Source organism: Diabrotica undecimpunctata, chromosome 1 (assembly GCF_040954645.1).
Source record: "Diabrotica undecimpunctata isolate CICGRU chromosome 1, icDiaUnde3, whole genome shotgun sequence".
Classification (NCBI taxonomy): Eukaryota; Metazoa; Arthropoda; class Insecta; order Coleoptera; family Chrysomelidae; genus Diabrotica; species Diabrotica undecimpunctata.
Genome location: NC_092803.1, coordinates 112,921,957 through 112,941,358, shown reverse-complemented (window position 1 = coordinate 112,941,358; position 19,402 = coordinate 112,921,957). Strand labels below are relative to the sequence as shown.

Sequence of the window (19,402 nt, the reverse complement as noted above, 5' to 3'; positions counted from 1 at the left end):
CCTTGAATTTATGTTTTTTGTTTCTTCTTTTTAGTATTCGTTTTTCATCGTATCTTTTACGTCTATATTATTTCTCTATTACAGTGGCGGATCTAGACATTTGCCTTGGGGAGGGGGTACTTCCAACTTGGGAGGAAACTTCCAATGAAACGCCAACCAAAATACATACCAAAAGATAAACCCAAAGTACATAAAAGCCAAATTAATAGGTTTTCTTAAATTCTGGATCTTCTTGGGGAAGGGGGGGAATTTCCCCTCCCTCTGTGTGTCCGCTTTTGCTCTATTATAATCATCAACATCTTCGATAATATTCACCACGTTTTCTAGTTTTTCCTTTAAGGGTTCTTTACCTATCTTTCTTCGTGTTAAAATTCCTATTAAGGTGTTGCGTTGACATTATTACTTGAACAGTCCTGTATTAGCTTTCTAGTTGTTCGTAAAATTATTTTTTCTCCCCATCCTCTCATTCTCTTTAGTTCGTGCATGAACATTTATTATTGAGTAATTAACATCTTTATGCCTGATTGCTAGATTTTTTACTCTGATGATATATTCACCAGCCACCGCATTTCCTGGACTGAAATTATATCCGTTATGTACTTTTCTAATGTTGTAATAAATATCTGTAATGCTCCTGTCCCATATAATATCTTATACAATATAATTCTTATATAAATCTTATATTCTATACCTGTAATCGTAAGTCATTGTATTCTTTCGTCTAGATTTCAGTTCGGAAACTTTTCCTTGAATGACAACATATTTTTCTAATGTGTAGGGTTGTTAGATTGACTCAAAAAATTTATTATATTCTCTTTAACTCCACTAAACACGATTATGTATACTCTACTTTACTCCAGTAAATTTCTCTTTATAATGATTAATATTCAATAATTGAGACGTTTTGTGATTACCCTTCCACTCTATATATCAACCGAGAAACACATTTAAATAAGCAGATTTCCCTCTCAAACAAGGAAACCGTATCGGAAAAACCATTTTCCACCGCGCATTCATATCGACCTGGAAAGCCACCGTGCGTGGGAAGATCAGCGCGCAACGGAAAGAGTGTCGGTGTGAAATTTGGAGAAAATCACGAGCTGAAATGGAAAATGCCGATTTTCAGTATAACAGAGGCACACAAATGCAACCACAGCATTTCCCAACACGACCTATGGTCGATCCCGAAGCTGAGGGTGAAGTGGACCCTTCACAGTAAGTTAAAACTTGTCTTTTATGTGTCATTGGAAATCTAGGGCATTTTACAATTGTTGAGAATTAGAAAGCACCGTCGTTGTTTTGGCTAATTTAGGAATAGAATGGATCAATTTAGTTGGAAGAAGTTGATGATGGTACAGTTTGGGATATTTTTACGATATGTTTATTTAATTAGATTTGATACCATCATGTAACCTTATGGAAATTAGATATCAATAAGAGGGCCAATGTAATTTCAATTTAAGCAGCATACAAGGACAATATTTTATGTTCATAGAAAATTTTGCTTTATTATCATTTATTATGCAATTTCCGTTAAATGTGAGGCGTCGAAAAGTTGAGTTAATTTCTTTTGCATAATTTTCTGGAGATTTTTTTCTAATTTTAATTATAATTTTTAAGTTCTTCTAGTCTAGGGTCCTTCTCTTTTACATTTTTAATCGCTTCTTCCAATTTTCTTCTACATTTTTTTACTGTTTCAATCAAGTGATTTAATTTTATAAATTCTATATGTACAATTATTATCAGATATGCGATATGCATGCTCTAATGATCCTAATTATTCCTCCATCAGTTTATTTCAAATCAGTTATTAACGATCTTTACCATAACTTTAAGTTTAATTGTCTACTTTTGAATCTTCATTTATATTTTTGTTTGATAACGTTATGCTCATATTCGTCAGGATTGCACGTATGACGACTTTAAATCGGAAAGCCCAGTTTCGATTCATCCCTTGTATACAACATCCAGGCATGACTTAGCTTGAACACATAAGTATTTTCGGTAAAACAAATGGTATAATCGGCTTATAGTACTTTGATACAACTATTGTTTTGACTGAATTAAAAAGATCTATTGCTATTTAAATAATATATTACCTAATGGTTCAAGTGATGGATTCGACCGTTACTTGGTGGAAATTCATTTTATTTAACAATAAAACACTAAACACTTTGTTTTCAAAACGTCCACAAAATTTATATCTTATCACTACAGCTGTTTCGGCATAGTTCCATTCTCAAGTGATCTATTTTTAGTATTTGTTTACACTTTGAAGTATTTAACTAAATAGGTTGAGGAGTGGAGAACTGTTCATCTTAAGTTGATCATTCAGAATTATGTCTGTATTTTTTAATTTGTTAATTTCCATAGATTCTAATAAATATAGCCTAAGGCCTTTATTTTTAATGTGAAGAATTTAAAATTCGCCATTAAAAGAATGATTATGATCAAGAAGGTGAAGTGCATCTGTTTTTCTATTATTGAAAGCCCTTTTATGTTCTGCTAAACGTTTGTTAAAAGTTGTGCCAGTTTGACCAATGTAAGTTTTTGGGCAGTCGCCACATTTAAGTTTGTATACACCACGGTGTAAGTGTTTTTTCTTGTCTAAGTTGTTGTTTGTATTAAAAACTGGTGTTATTCCTTTTTTTATGTATTTGACTATTTTTGTTGCCATTTTGCCTGTATATGTAATCGAGCAGAAGGTACTTGGTTTTTTCTTTGGTGGCGGAAATACTAATTTAGGGCCTTCTTATGTAGTTTTTGATTTAAAATTTTATAGTTTGTTCGTTGTACCCTTTGTTTACTGCTATTTGCTTAATGGTATTTAATTCTATCTCAAAGTTGTATTTTGACATCGAAATTTTTTGACGTCAAAATACAACTTTGAGATACAAATAAATACCATTAAGCAAATAGCAGTAAAAGATGGGTACAACTAACAAACAATTAATAAAAGTTTAAAAAATAACACCAGCTTTTAGAACAAAGAACAACTTAAGCAAATATATTAAAAACAACAAGAGCCATAATAAAAAGCACTTACACAGTGGTATATACAAACTTAAATGTGGCAACTGCCCAGAAACTTACATTGGTCAAACTAGCAGAACTTTTAATAAACGTAGTCATAATAAATATAACATACATAAAAGGGTTTTCAATAATAGAAAAACAGATTCTACATACGCACTTCACCTTCTAGATCATAATCATTCTTTTGATGATGAATTTCAAATTCTTCACATCCAAAATAAAGTCCTTAGGCTATCTTTATTAGAATCTATGGAAATTAACAAATACAGACATAATTCTGAATGACCAACTTGAGACAAACAGTTCTCCCCTTCTCAACCTATTCAGTTAAAGATGTTAAAGTGTAAACACATACCAAAAATAGATCATTTAAGAAAGGCACTCTGCCGAAACAACTGTAGTGATAAGATATTAAAATAAATTTTGTTGAAGTTTTGAAAACAAAGTTTTCAGTGTTTTATTGTTACCTAATGGTTTATTTTTTTCCTAGTTTTCTTAATAATCTATTTATGTTTTTACGTGGTGTCAGATCATTGTTGAAATATTTTTATTACTCTGAAGTTAGTACCTCAAAAATTGCATACTGAAAATTTTTAGTAGCTCTTAAAATGATTAAAATCGGTGCCAACTGCTGAAAGACTAAATGGAAGAGTTAATATAAATTTCAAAGAAACAGATCTAAAGAAACTTCTCACAAGTGTGGAAAGGACACAAGGAATAATAAAATAAAAAATTATAGAATTCACCATAGAGGGTGGTCCTTAAATAATTGTACAAAAAGAAACAGTAGATTCTACACTTTAAAATATTACGATTTAAGCCAAATTGCTTTAATAAAATGTTGATATTAAAAAAGATACAGGGTGTTCAAGTCCAAATTTAAAATTTTATTTTTCGCTATAACTTTTACGTTTGTAAATATTTTTAGACAAAAATTCACAATTGGATGCTTTTGAGTAGGATAAATTATAATTTGATACATATTTTAATGTAATTGATAGAGGACGCCACATATGTCACATGTGTGGCATAAATTTGCGCTTAACTTTTTTTCTCTTTAAGTTAGCTCTATTTGTGTACAAAAATATTAAAGATACATTATTTTTACAAAGAAAAGGTATACTTGTTGGTAACCTCAAAATTCAACCGTTTTCGAGATAATCGCATTTTGTAAGTCAGCTGCATAATAATATTTGTGCGGTAAAGCACTGAATATCTGTAGATAAGCATAATTATTCATAGTTTATTCTCATTAAAACAACTCAAAGATGATAATGTTACATCACAAAATGCTTGGTTACCCAAAATATGTGGTTTATGCAAGGTGGTATACCTCCACATTCTAGAGAGAAGGCAGTCGGAACATAAATACAATTTTTCTGAACGTTGAATTGGTCGTGGTAGTCATATTCCTTGGCAATGTGGTAAGATATTGGTATAATTAATTCATATAAAATCCCAAAAGAATACTTATTATTTATTACACAGTCCAAATTTAAAATTTTATTTTTTGCTATAACTTTCATTTATAAAAATTTATACATTTATGTATAAAAATTTACAACTGGGTACTTTTAAATATGAGAAATTATAATTTGATGCACACTTTGATGTAGCTAATAAAGGGCACCACAATATATTACACATATGTGGCATACATTTGCACTTAACTTTTTTGCTCTTTAAGCTACCTATATTTGTGACAAAAAATATTAAAGATACATTATTTTAACAAAAAAAAGGTATACCTGTTAATAACTTCAAAACTCAATAGTTTTCGAGATAATCGCATTTTACAATTCAGCTGCATAATTCTGATTTAAGGAAATTACTCCAGGCAACGAGGGAAAAATAGACAAAAACATTAATACTTCTGAATTTTGGTATAAAATACCTTTAACTAAAGTTAATAGTTAACGAAATATTAAATAAAATAAATATGTCAGTAGGATAATTAATAATCGGATTTGACAAAATAACAGAATAAAAGAATTTTACATCAAACATTTTACGTTTTATGTTAAATTAAAGTCATAATCAAAACATTTTGTTTACAAACTAAATTAAGAAATAGTTAAACTAAATAACATAGCTTTTTGTCAAAGTAAGTGTTCGATATGTCCACCATTTTTTTTAATTCATTTGTCAATATATTTCATAAAAGATCGATAGCATAATTGGTTCTAAAGAAACTGCTGCAGTATTTATTTCTTCCCATAGTTGGTTGCGAATATTTATGGGATTCTTATAAACACGTTGATTTAATGCACCCCATACACCAAAATCAAGCGGATTAAATTCTGGGATTCTGGAATATAATGTATAATGGATGAATATATTATTTTGGCAACATATCCAAATCTTATGGTATATTGTGGAACTGCATCTTATTTGTCGCAGAGGTTAAATAATGTATTAAACTGTGATGTATCTCGTTCATTGGTTACTTATATACACACGGAATAACCTATCGATGATATTACTTATTTATATGATTACGTTAAAGCTTACGAGTAACTATAATTACATCTCGAACAAATGGACTATTATGATTTACTAACGAACTAATATTATTCTGAACTAAATTGCTTGTGTGTTTACTGTGTAATAAATAATAAGTATTCTTTTGGGATTTTATATGAATTAATTATACCAATATCTTACCACATTGCCAAGGAATATGACTACCACGACCAATTCAACGTTCAGAAAAATTGTATTTATGTTCTGACTGCCTTCTCTCTAGAATGTGGAGGTATACCACCTTGCATAAACCACATATTTTGGGTAACCAAGCATTTTGTGATGTAACATTATCATCTTTGAGTTGTTTTAATGAGAATAAACTATGAATAATTATGCTTATCTACAGATATTCAGTGCTTTACCGCACAAATATTATTATGCAGCTGACTTACAAAATGCGATTATCCCGAAAACGGTTGAATTTTGAGGTTACCAACAAGTATACCTTTTCTTTGTAAAAATAATGTATCTTTAATATTTTTCATACAAATAGAGCTAACTTAAAGAGAAAAAAAGTTAAGCGCAAATTTATGCCACACATGTGACATATGTGGCGTCCTCTATCAGTTACATTAAAATATGTATCAAATTATAATTTATCCTACTCAAAAGCATCCAATTGTAAATTTTTGTCTACAAATATTTACAAACGTAAAAGTTATAGCGAAAAATAAAATTTTAAATTTCCACTTTAACACCCTGTATCTTTCTTAATATCAACATTTTATTAAAGCAAGTTGGCTTAAATCGTAATATTTTAAAGTGCAGAATCTACGGTTTCTGTTTGTACAATTACGTAAGGACCACCCTGTATAAAAAGTGTATTTATACTTAAATCCAACCGTTTAATACATTAAGGATGGAACATGTTAATATTTTTACATGTAGCTGATCCAGGTCACATTATTAGCTATAATGTCTGACGGGAATTTGACAGATGATTAATGTTAATATAATTATCCTCACATTTTAATGTTAAACAGGTAACAAACAGTATGTGTTAAGTCAATAATTTAATATATGCTTTTTGGTATGTATATGGTAAGTCAATAAATTCGTTAAATTTTTAATATTTTGCATCATCCAGTCACATCATTGTGCGATACGCAACTACGAACCTGTAAAATATATATTTTATGTTTTTATGTTATAAAAATAATGATTTTTTAATTTTGCAACGTGACACGTCATTATATCTATTATTTAAATGTAAATTACCACGAAAATAAATAATTATTATACATATATATGTACGAAAAGAATTTTTTCGTACACCACTGGCATTCCAGAAACAACAGTCCGCAATTGTTATTAGCTACTTCGGACCCAAATATTTATTCATAGGTTCCTTAGTATATTACATCATTAGTTGAATTCTTAATAAAAACCCTATAAAAATTAATGTTTGTGTACTAATAAAAGTCTTAACTTACTTTAAGCCCTCTTTAGAACAGATTAACTCCTTGTCAAAATAAATAAACTTGCAGTAAAAAAAGTTTTATATGTATATATGCATATAATAAAATTATTGTTTAGTTAATCCTATTCACCAGAGACTACAAAGAAAATATCAATAGTATTAAATAACACGCGAACTGCCTAAATTAAATGCGACCTAAATCTATTGAATATAAAAACTAAATGGGTTGTAAATCTATAAATATATTGACTATTATGTTATTGTCCAGTTTCGTATTCGGCCATAAAAACTCGTTAAAGTTCAAATAAAGTAAGTGGGCAATACTTATGTACTGCTTAAATATTGTTATGGCAGTTCCTTGAGATTTATTCCAAATAGAAAAAGTCCCCTGAAGAAAAAGAATGAGTTAAAGAAATCTAGAATGATCGAGATGTCATCGAAAAATCCCGAAATGTCTGATAATGTCTGGAATGTCAAAAATATCATTTCAAAGTATCAAAAATATTATTTAGCCTCAAATCCAAAAAAAGGCCACAATGACCTATCTCGGTAAGCTAACTAAAATCTAATGAGAATTTGGCAGGTTAAAAGTCGAAATTAAAATTTTTGGCGGCGAAACTTTGTACAGCACCGGTCAAAATTAAGAATATTGTTGCGAATATTTGCAGTGTACTAGGCCAAATTAGGCCCCAATTTAAGAAACAGGTATCTCAACGGACAAAAGTGGTGTTCCATCTTTTTTACCTGGAAAAGGAAAATGACTACATTCCATATTTCATATACTTATATTTTGTATTGGTATATTTTGGCAAAAAACTACCTACCTAGATAAATTGACGATTTTGGAGATTATGTTTAACAAAAGTTTAATTCCAAACTGGAGTAGATGAAAAAGGTAACGGTGCTCTTCGCAGGACGTAAAGCAGTATCTTAAAAAGGTATTATTAAAAATATTTTAAAATAAATGACCGCAGAATATTTTAAAATAAATGACCGTAAGAAACGTCCGCAGACAAATAAGTGACTATACTATAAAAATAAATAAAATGAAACGTGGAAGCTTTTTGACACGAGTTATGGGAGCCGGCCCTGTTCTAGCCATTCACCTAAGAGTGATGATCTAGGATTTGTGTTTAATGAACTTTGTAATAAAGATTACTTTGCATTTTTATATTGTCATTTACCACTGCATTTTTATATAGATATAATTCAGTCTGTTCTTAAACTTAAGAGAAGGAGCATTAAATCTTTATATAAAATTGTCCGATCTTTTTCGTATTTTTATAGTTAATTAATAAAGTATTTGTTTTTTAAAAATAGTTTTGCCTTCGGGAAAACTATAAGTGGCGCAGTAAGTACAGATTTTCGGGAAAATCCACCGCGGAAAGTTCTTTGGGTTTCAACCCTTCACGAAAATCGAGAACCAATATCCCAGTTTTGCCAGTGAACTCCATCGAGGAAGACAGTGTGCAGCACGGATGTGGTAAGTAATTTTTGTTTATGTCAGACTCCTCTTCTGAAAACGAATCCTTTAGCGAAATCGATATTAACGAAGAGTTAGGCTTAATTAATAATTTTTGTAAATTAGAATTAAAAGATAAAATGGCAACACCTATTCTAGATATGAAAACTTTCTCAATTATTCCAAATTTTGATGGAAATATTAATAAACTTCACAGATTTGTAAATGCAACTGAATCCATTTTAAATCATTATTTTGATAGGAATAATCTAGCCAGATTTCAAAATGTTTTATTGTTAAATGGTATTCTTAATAAATTAGAAGGCAAAGCAGAAGAAATAGTAGCCATAAGCGGCGCTAAAACTTGGCCAGATATAAAAAAATACTTTGATTCTCAATTTTGGTGATCATCGTGATGAAAATTGCTTGAATCAAGATTTAGTAAATATCAAACAGAAACCTAATGAATCTCCATATTCATTTCATGAAAGACTTTTAACTTTACTAAATGCTAGTTGTAATTACATAGATTTGCACTATATTAATCAGGAACGTGAATCCAAAAGAGCTTTCTTTACGAAGCAGGCATTAAAATCATTTTTAGCTGGTCTTAGGGAGCCTTTAGGGCCCATTATTCGTGCAATGCGACCTGCTTCGTTAGAGCAAGCGATTCAGTTTATTAGAGAGGAGGATAATATTAAGTATTATCAGAAAAATCAAACTTTTAATCACAATAATTCTAATAATAATAATTATTTTATTCGAAAACCAACTAATCCAAATGTCAATCATTTTCAATCAGTTCGACAGCCAAATATACAATATTCTCAGCCAAGAATAAGCCAACCTTCTACATCTAACTTTCAACCAGATATAACTCAGACAGTTGACTACCGACCTCAATTTCCCAGAGGTCCTGTACAACTTCCAAGACACCCAAATCCACCTCAAACCAAATATTTTACAAATTCTCAAGTTTTCCGTAAACCAAAAAATGTTTGGAAGCCCAATCCAAATAATAATCAAGCCAAACCTACTCCTATGAGTGTTTCTACACGAAATACAGCACCACACTTCCGACAAAATTATAATCATTTTAAAAGCACAGGCCAAAATCCAAATTTCTATCATGAAGAGTTATTTAACACAGAGGTAATACCTGAGGAAGAAGATAATCAAAATTTTTATAATTCAGATGAATATTGTGACAACTATCAATATGTAAATGATGACGATTCCCAAAATTTTCACGAAACCGACCTGACCAACGACACTCCTTGATAGAACTTAACATTTCGTCTGATAAAAAAGAATTACCCTATCTCAAAATTTCTAATCCACCCATTATTTTATTGATTGATACTGGAGCGACTAAGTCCTTTTTAAAGCCCGAAATTGCCCAAAAATTCTATAAAAATAAAATATTTAGGGAACCTTTTACTGTATCGGCAGCATTTCAGACATCAACTCAACAAAATTGTGCAATGATCCCCATATTTGATGAATTTAATAAATCTGGTGATTTTAAATTCCACCTTTTTGCTTTCCATGATATCTTTGATGGCCTTTTAGGCATAGATACCTTAAAAACGTTACAAGCTCATTTGGTACTTAAAAATTCTAAATTAATTACACCTGAGACAACTTTGCCAATACATTATTTGGGAAGTAATCCAGCTATCTTTAAAAGGAAAATCGATCCCCATAGTCGTATTTTAACCAATATTCCCGTCTGTCAAAAATCCGGTGATATCTTAATTGCCAGACAATTCATAAAAAATTGCGAAATCCCTTCTATACTTTCTGAAGCTCAAAATGGTAATGCTATAGTTGAAATAAATACTAATGAATTTATAAAATACATGGAAAATCTTAATAACGACCAAAATATGGACAGTGAATCAATACTTGCAAATGCAGGCGATTTGCAAAAAATAGATGAAGAAAATCAAGAGAATGAAGACACAGAAGAAAATTTAGAAAGAGAAGACGAAATAGACCAATCAAACCCAGACGGAGACAAAGAAGATGATGACAACAATAGCGTACATACAAGTGCAGAAGATCCTGTTCTAGGAATGCAAATTACGGAAAAAAGCATAAATTCTTTTGATCACCAAATTATTATTGACTTTGTTTTACATTCATCAGTTAAACCAAAGACCGAACAGATATTTCCTAACAAAAAACGTCTTCATATACAAATTTCTACTAATGACCTAGAGAATAACACCATAAACGTCTTTAAGAACTATATTCATCCAAAATATACATATGATGTGTATTTCAAAAATCAGGACCAGAATTACATTTCCCAAATTCTCGAAGTACATATTACGAAATGTATTCAAAAATTCTGCTTACAAATTAATTCAGTGTAATACAATTCTAAGAGACATTACTGACAAAGACGAACAACACCAAACTATCAGACAATATCATGAAGGAAAAACAAACCATCGTGACATACTTGAAACAGAAACCAAACTTAGACAACTCTACTATTGGCCTACCATGAAAACCGATATAACGAACTTCATAAATAAGTGTGAGATTTGTCAAACCAATAAATATGACCGAAACCCTCCACGCCAGAAATTATCTATTACACCAACACCGTCAAAACCAATGGAAATTATATTTTGTGACACCTTATCTGCACAAGGACACAAATTTTTGACAATTATTGACACTTTCTCAAAATACGGACAAGCCTACCCACTTACAGCATTAACTGGTATCGAAATAACAAGAGCATTACTATTATTTATGTCTCATCACGGTGTTCCCTCTTTACATGTGACACTACGTCACCGCAAACAGTACCCAGTCGAAAGGTGCTATCGAAACATTTCATTCCACTATTATTGAACATCTGAGAATTATAAGAGCAAAAAATAACAATAAAATAGATATTCTAAATGATACGGTTTATGCAGTATTAGGATACAATAGTTCGATCCATTCTGTTACGAAACAGAAGCCAATTGATATACTAAATGGACATTTAAATTCAAAAGAAATATTTGATATAAATTTGGACCAAATTGTAATTAATAATTATATCCAAAATCACAGAGAAGCTACTGCAAAAATTTATAGATCTTTAAACGAAAAACTAATATCTCAAAAGGAATCTACAATAGAACGTCACAACAAAGACCGACATAAACCATTAAACTATTTACCCGACACTGATGTATACAAGAAAAACACAACATTAACCAGAAACAAACTTAATCCCAAATTTTACAAAGAAAAAGCTATCGCAGACGAACACATAAAAGTAAAGGTACACAGCAATAAATTATTACACAAACAAAACCTTAAAAGACCAAAAACTAACCGAGCAACCTTGTTACAGGACGCTACTAATCCTATCGACCCTGGCCCTTCCTCCAGTAAGGACACAGGAAGTTCAAATAACTAACCTCCAAAATAATCCCGGAATCCTTCTATATAATTTAGGAACAGCAAAGGTAAAATCCCAAATACATACATTTCTTCATTACTACGATCTTTCCCCTATAGGTACCGAAATAGAATCTATAAGATATGCATATGATAATGTAACACTTGCAATTCAAGATGGCCTTAGTCATCCTTATTTTCAAGAACTTTATAACTTTGACCACGCTCTACTCTTCCAACTTAAATCCTCTGAACAAAAATTCAATTCTTTATTGCCACCTTTTAGATCAAAAAGAGGTCTTATAGACGGTTTAGGATCTATAATTAAAAGTATCTCTGGTAATCTTGATTCCAGTGACGCCTTGTTTTATGACCAAGCCATCTCTGATCTCCAAAATAATAATCAAATACTAGTAAAAAAAGTTAATCAACAAATTTCTCTGACCAAAGACATAATAGCAAATTTTAACGAAACAGTAACTCTAATAAAGAACAATCAAGAAACTATTTTTATGGGCATACATAAGATACGCACATCTTTAAATAAATTTATATTTGATTTCAATGACTATTTGCAGACTAGAAATATATTAGATCAGTTAAATTTAAGCTTAAACATTATCTTACAGCTTTTAGATGAAATAGAAAATGCCATTACTTTTGCTCGACTTGGAATTTTACATAATAGCATTATCGATAAAAATGAGTTAAATTCCATCATAGAAATCATTTTAAAATACCATACAAAAAATGAAACACTTTTTCAAAATTTTAATGATACTTATAAATATTATGCTATTTTAAAAACAGAAGCCTATTACTCTGAGACAAAAATTGTTTTCGCTGTTCACTTTCCTATTGTTTACCCAGAAATCTTTTCCTATTATCATCTTTATTCAATTCCTACGTCAAATCACAGTACCATCGTACCTCAAAATACCTTTCTGACTATGAATGAAAATTATTACCAATATCACTCACTGCCCTGTCAGGACCTGAAGCCCAATTTCTATTGTACTGATGGTGATTTCTCTGCTGGAATAGAGAAAGAAGATTGTGTATTTCAATTATTGCAACTGAAGACCAGTTCCACAACTTGCCGCAGAACTCCCGTCCGAATATCTGAGAATGTAATACAACAAATTGATGAGTCACATTACATTGCCATCTTCGTAAACCAAACTAAAATGGAGATGATATGTCAGAAAACAGATTTTACCACATTAAAAGGAAATTTTCTAGTTTCCATTCCTTATCAATGCCAATTCAAAGTAGATAAGAAAACGTTTATTAATCAGAAGACAGTTGTCCAAGGCCAACCACTACTCTTACCCGAGTTGAAAGTTTTTAATACTCAAGAAGAAGAAGAAGTTCCAGAAATTGTTCTAAAGGATATCCCTCTCGACAAAATTCACACAATCCAAAGGAATCAAAATCAAATTCGACCTGTGGTACTCCAGCATCTAAAGGAACGTCCCACAAACCATTGGACTACCATAGTATATATATTAATAGTAATTATTGTCATCTTCATAGCCATTCACTATATTAAGAAGTTAGGAACAAAAGAAAATCCACATCCAACATACGATGAACAACCTACGGAAGAAGATGATCCCACAGTTCCTGTACCAAATCCAAGAGCATTTTTCACTCCATGAAATATGCCAAGAACTCGCAAGGGAGGAGTTATGGGAGCCGGCCCTGTTCTAGCCATTCACCTAAGAGTGATGATCTAGGATTTGTGTTTAATGAACTTTGTAATAAAGATTACTTTGCATTTTTATATTGTCATTTACCACTGCATTTTTATATAGATATAATTCAGTCTGTTCTTAAACTTAAGAGAAGGAGCATTAAATCTTTATATAAAATTGTCCGATCTTTTTCGTATTTTTGTAGTTAATTAATAAAGTATTTGTTTTTTAAAAATAGTTTTGCGTTCGGGAAAACTATAAGTCACGTTACAACATACTAGACATATTCCGTCAGATCAGAGAGTGGTAATGGGAGGTGATTTTGATGCACGTGTGAAGTTTAAGGGAGGTTATGAAGAAATATGAGAGAATATGAGCGTCTCCGTGAATTCTTACGCATGGGCTTACGTTTTGCACTATTAGTTTTGTTAATTTAACCAACTTGGTGGGATACCATTCTATCATTGCATTATATAGTGAAATTCTTTTTAACACTATCATAGGCTGCTTTGAAGTCGACGAAGGTATAGTGTGTATCTATATCAAATTCTAGTGACTTTCCTAAAATTTACTACGTGCGTGTATTTGGTCTGTAGTTGTCTTTCTGGCAGTGAATCCGCATTGATAATATCCAACAATATCGTTTCTAAAGGGTTAAAGTCTCTCAAAAAGTTTTCTTAACGGAGTAATGCCTCTATAGTTCCTGCTATCAAGTTGATCACGGTAAAACTACTGAAAGAGTTTTTGACAAGCCGCGTCTTTGCTGTTTTTTTATTTACTTTATTGTTCTTCAGTTTACCTTATAATTTTTTGCTTTGCTGCATTTATCTTTCCCCATATAGCCAAGCTTCATCCATTTTTATCCAGTTTTATCCAAACTGCTTTTTGGGCTAGATTTGCAAGAGATTATAACGAAAAGTGATAGTTTGAAATTTGCTAGGAATTTGGGTCTGTTATACGTACTGCAGCTCATTGGCTTATTGCACATATTACTTATAATGCTAACTGGTGTTACTTTCTACAGACTGTTTTGTAAAAAATATGTTTATTGACAGTTCTCACGTTTATTAACTACTACTCACTGCCAATTCAATTTAAAGTCTTCCCATTTTTCATTAAAATAAGAAAAGCTATGAAAAAGAAATGATGAAATCGAATTTGGCATTTTAAAAATTCCTGCAGATCACATCTATAAAGATATTTACATAATTTTCCTATTTACATAATGTCTTTTGCCTGATCTTTTTATAGCAACGAAATGAAATAACTGAAAGGAGATTTTCAACAAGTAATGGATTTTCTGTGAGAAGGATATTTGCATTGAATATTTAACGGAAGGCAGGTCAAATAGTTCTCGTAGCGACCCTTATCAAGCGACTGTTTGTCGCGACGGAGTTTAATGATGCCATCAAAACATGTCGGTAATTGTTTGCGAAATAAACCAAATTCAAACTAGTGAAATCAAATCGTTTCACTTAATAATTATTGTATCTCATTATTCACAATTACGGTGACCTTAATCGTTGACAACAAAATTCACTAGCATAACTTAATTAAATTTTTATTTCAAATTTATAAATTTATACAACAAGAAACAGAAATCACAAAATCAAAAAGAAAAAATATTGTACTATTTTCCTAGATTAAGAATCTGTAAATTAGGCAGGCATCATAAAAAATGTACGTCTTTGGGAATCATGATTTTTAATTCCAGGATGGTGGTTATATTTTGTTGTTTGAATTGGTATTCTTCTGACACATAATGCCTGGAATTCATCGGTTGTCAACTCTTCGGATCAAAAAAATGTATTTTTATTAGGTCCCCTTAGGACTATATTGTATAGATCTCGTATCCACACAACCTTATCTCCTACTTTAGATCCATGTTTAATGGACCGTATATAGGGAAATTTTTTTAAAATATGTAAGTACATTTAAGTGATTATACTATCTAGAGTTAATGCGCGCTGTTTTGTAGACTAGAGTAAATTTCAAGATTTAAAAAAAAAATCATTTCTTTTCATTCAAAAAACATTTTTTGAATAAGTAATTATGAAACTAATTTTCACAGCAGCAAGAAGTCTGTTTGATAAAGTTACATTTTGATTTTGGTTTGTACATCCATCAATATAAAATATTACTTCTTTTACAGTAGTTCTGTCAATAGAAAGAATAAAACCAAATAAAATGCTGTAGTTTGTAATACCATGAATTCTCCTTGTAGTGAACTATCAAAATTTTTATTAAATATTATACAACTAAGTCAAGATTGTGTTGATCTTTCTTTGGAGAAACAAAGCCAAATTCATATCTTCAGAAATTAAAAAAAAAAAAGTGAATCTGTAAACTGCTAAGTTGTATTGATTAATCAATATTGATACATCACAATAATTGTTCACAATTCTTTTAAGGTCGTCGGTCGATCGCGTTGGGGTCTTCTCCAGCTTCACTTATTTGCTCGTAGTCTCCACTCAAGCAATTTTTGTCCACCTGTTGTCTTTCATTCTTGCAAAATGTCCCGCCTATCTCCATTTTTGTCTTGTAATACTTTTGATAATGTTTTCCACTCCGGTTCGTCTACGACTTCGTTTCTTAGCCTATTTCTTAATCTTATTACAAGCATTTATCTTTCCATTTTACGTTGTGCTCCTCAATTTTTCCGCTGATGTTTTTATGAGAGTTAAAGGCTCTGCTCTGTATGTTAGGAGTGGTAGAACGCGCTGATTGAAAGCTTTCCTTTTTAAATAGATTAAGCTATTTATTGTAAATATATATATATATATATATATATATATATATATATATATATATATATATATATATATATTTAGGGATTCTACAGTATTCACTGCCTTCCCTCGCTCAACCGTTTCCATCTCTCTCTGTTGTTCCATTCTCCATCGTTTAGTCCTCTCTTACTCATGGCGTCGTCTACTTCGTTCCTCCAGGATTTTTGGGGTCGTCCTCTTTTCCTCCTTCCTATGGGGCTCCATTCGGTTATTCTTTTTATCCATCTGCTGTCGCTAGCTCTTCTTTCATGTCCATACCACTTTAGTCTTTTTTGTTCTATATATGTTAGTATGTCTGTTTCTATTGATGTTCTTTGCTTTATTTCGTCATTACTTCTCCTATCCATTCTTGTTACTCTGCAGCATCTTCGTAGGCATTCCATCTCTGTTGCTATTATCTTACTGCTGTTTTTCTTGTTTATGATCCAATTTTCGGCCCCATATGTCATAATACTTCGCACTAATGTTTTATAAATCTGCGTTTTTGTCTTCATATTTAGGTGTCTATCCCACCATACTGAGTTAAGTTGTCGGATTGCTGTTCTTGTTTGTCCTAATCTTTGTGTAATTTCTTCCTCTGTTGTTGCCTTTTTCGTGATTATGAACCCCAGGTATTTGAATTTATCTTTTCCTTTGATTGTTACGTTGTCATCAATCTGTAGATCTTCTATGTCTTCTTCACTTGTAGATAGGTACTCTGTTTTCGCGAGGTTAATATCTAGGCCAGCCTTGGTATATTCTTCTTGTAGTTTCTTCATCATGTAGCTGAGGTCGTCTTGGTCTTGTGCAATCACTACTTGATCGTCTGCAAAACTTAACGTATATAGGTATTCGTTCCGTACCGGTACTCCCATGCCTTCGCATTTTCTTTTCCATGTAGTCAAGGCTTTCTCTAAGTATATTTTGAATAGGGTTGGAGATGTGAAACAACCCTGCAGGAGCCCTTTTGTTGTGGTGAAGTCTCCTATGATTCTTGTTCCCATTTTAATGGACACTTTATTTTCTTTATACAGAGCTTTTGTAGCTTCTATGAGTTCCGTCTGTATTTCTAATTTGTACATTGCCTCCCATAGTTCTGACCTTGGTACAGAGTCATACGCCTTTCTCAGATCCACAAATGCCAAGTGTATATCTCTATTTTTTGCTTTTTTCTTTTCCAACAGTTGTTCCAGTGTGTATATGTGGTCTATGCATGATCTTCCTGCCGTGAAGCCTGCCTGATCCTCCCCGATTTTGCCTTTTATCGCTTGCTCTATCTTTTCTCGCAGTATCTTCCCATATAATCTTCCTATTGATGATATTACGCTTATTCCTCTGTAGTTTTTGCATCGTTTTCTATCTCCTTTCTTAAATATAGATGTCATATATGCCGCCGTCCATTCCTTTGGGAGCTGTTCTCCATTTATGGCTTTCTGAAATATCCATTGTATCATCCGGTGTAATTATTTTATAAGCTCAGGTGAGATGCCTCCAGGTTCCGGTGCTTTCTTATTTTTGATTGCTTTTATGGCCGTTCTCATTTCCCTATCTGTTATTTCTATTTCTTGTTGTGGGAATCTGCTTCGTCTTCGCCTGTTTTCTTTTCCAATGAATTGTGGTCTTTGTTCTGTTAATAGTTCCTTGTAGTAGTCCTTCCATTCTTTGTCCTGTATATTTCCCAATTTAGTTTTTTCTTTTGAGTTTTGTTTCAATCCTCTCAGTACTTTCCATGACTCCGAAGTTCTTGTACCTCCTATATATGTTTCAATATTTAAGCAGATTCTTTCCCATTCTTCGTTCTTTTGCTGTGTTATTTGTTTTTTCACTTCTCTATCTTTTTCTCTATATTCTTTATAAACTTCATCGTTGTTTGTAGTCAGCCATTTTCTGTATAGTTGCTTTTTTTCTTCAATTATTCTTTTTGTTGGTTCATTTATTTCATTATAGTGCTGTTTATTTGTTATATGTTCTTTTTCCCCAAGGGCTTCGAATGCTGCTTGCTTTATACTCACCTTTATATGCTCGTATATTTCTTCGATGTTGCCGTATCTAAATTCTATTAATTTTTGGTCTAGACGTTGTTGGTATAGTTCTCTTATTGATTGTTCTTGGAGTAGTTCTATATTGTATTGTTTTTCTCTTATAGTGTTCAACGGTTCTTCTGTGGAGGGGGTCTTGTTATGTTTCCAATTAATGCCCATTTTTGCTGTCAGTAGTCTATGGTCCGTTCCACATTCTGCTCCTCTTTTGACTCGCACATCTTTGATCTTTATTGTGGTATCTTGTTTGATTATTATGTAGTCTATTATCGATTTCAGCTTTCGTGTTTCTTGCGTCCATGTATATTTATGAATATTTTTATGTCTGAAGAATCCGTTGGTGATTTTTAGGTTGTTTAATTCGCATAATTCAATCAGACGTTCTCCGTTATCGTTTTGTTCATCCTCTCCAAATCTCCCCACTACTTTACCACTATTTACTATTGTAAATATGTCCCTCATTTTTCTGAATGCAGCCCCACCTAAACTTACTCTTCTGAGTAGCTCACATTGATCTTTTGTTGTCTCGGATTAATCTTATTTCGTGACCCAAATACACATATCTTTCCACAACTGCTATGAGTGATTTCTAGTGATATATGTGTAAAAAAGGTAAAATAAAAACAAGTAAAAAAACCAACCAACATACCTTATTTACTCTGGCCACTTAGCAAGAAGAACGGGGACCATGGAACTAATAGTAGTAGAATGAAATTTAGAAGGCCGAAGACTAAGAGAAGAGAAGAGACGACAAATGAAAACAGGTGAAAAAAAGCAAGCTAATAATATTTAGATTGTCATCACGCCCTGACAAAGGCTTAAGGATTGATTAGGAGGATATATAGATATATATATATATATATATATATATATATATATATATATATATATATATATATATATATATCTATATATATGTATATATACTATATATACATATATAGATATATATATATATAGATATATATATATATATATATATATATATATATATATATATATATATATAGAAATGGAAAAGGATACCACTAATGCCACAAATT

General features: G+C 31.4%; 1 protein-coding gene across 3 annotated transcripts in view; it reads left to right on the top strand.

Moving 5' to 3' along the window:
• The first annotated feature begins 983 nt into the window (after nt 1-983).
• Nucleotides 984-19,402, top strand: part of jef (major facilitator superfamily domain-containing protein 6 jef) — a 63,255-nt gene continuing 44,836 nt past the window's right edge. Inside the window, exon 1 of one of the 3 annotated variants that reach the window (XM_072547019.1) lies at nt 984-1,215. In XM_072547019.1, the coding sequence (XP_072403120.1) occupies nt 1,106-1,215 (110 nt within the window). In that variant the 5' untranslated portion in view covers nt 984-1,105. Of the gene's footprint in view, nt 1,216-8,214; nt 8,466-19,402 lie in introns of those variants that run through there. The other 2 variants (XM_072547021.1, XM_072547025.1) reach the window with 2 other exon arrangements.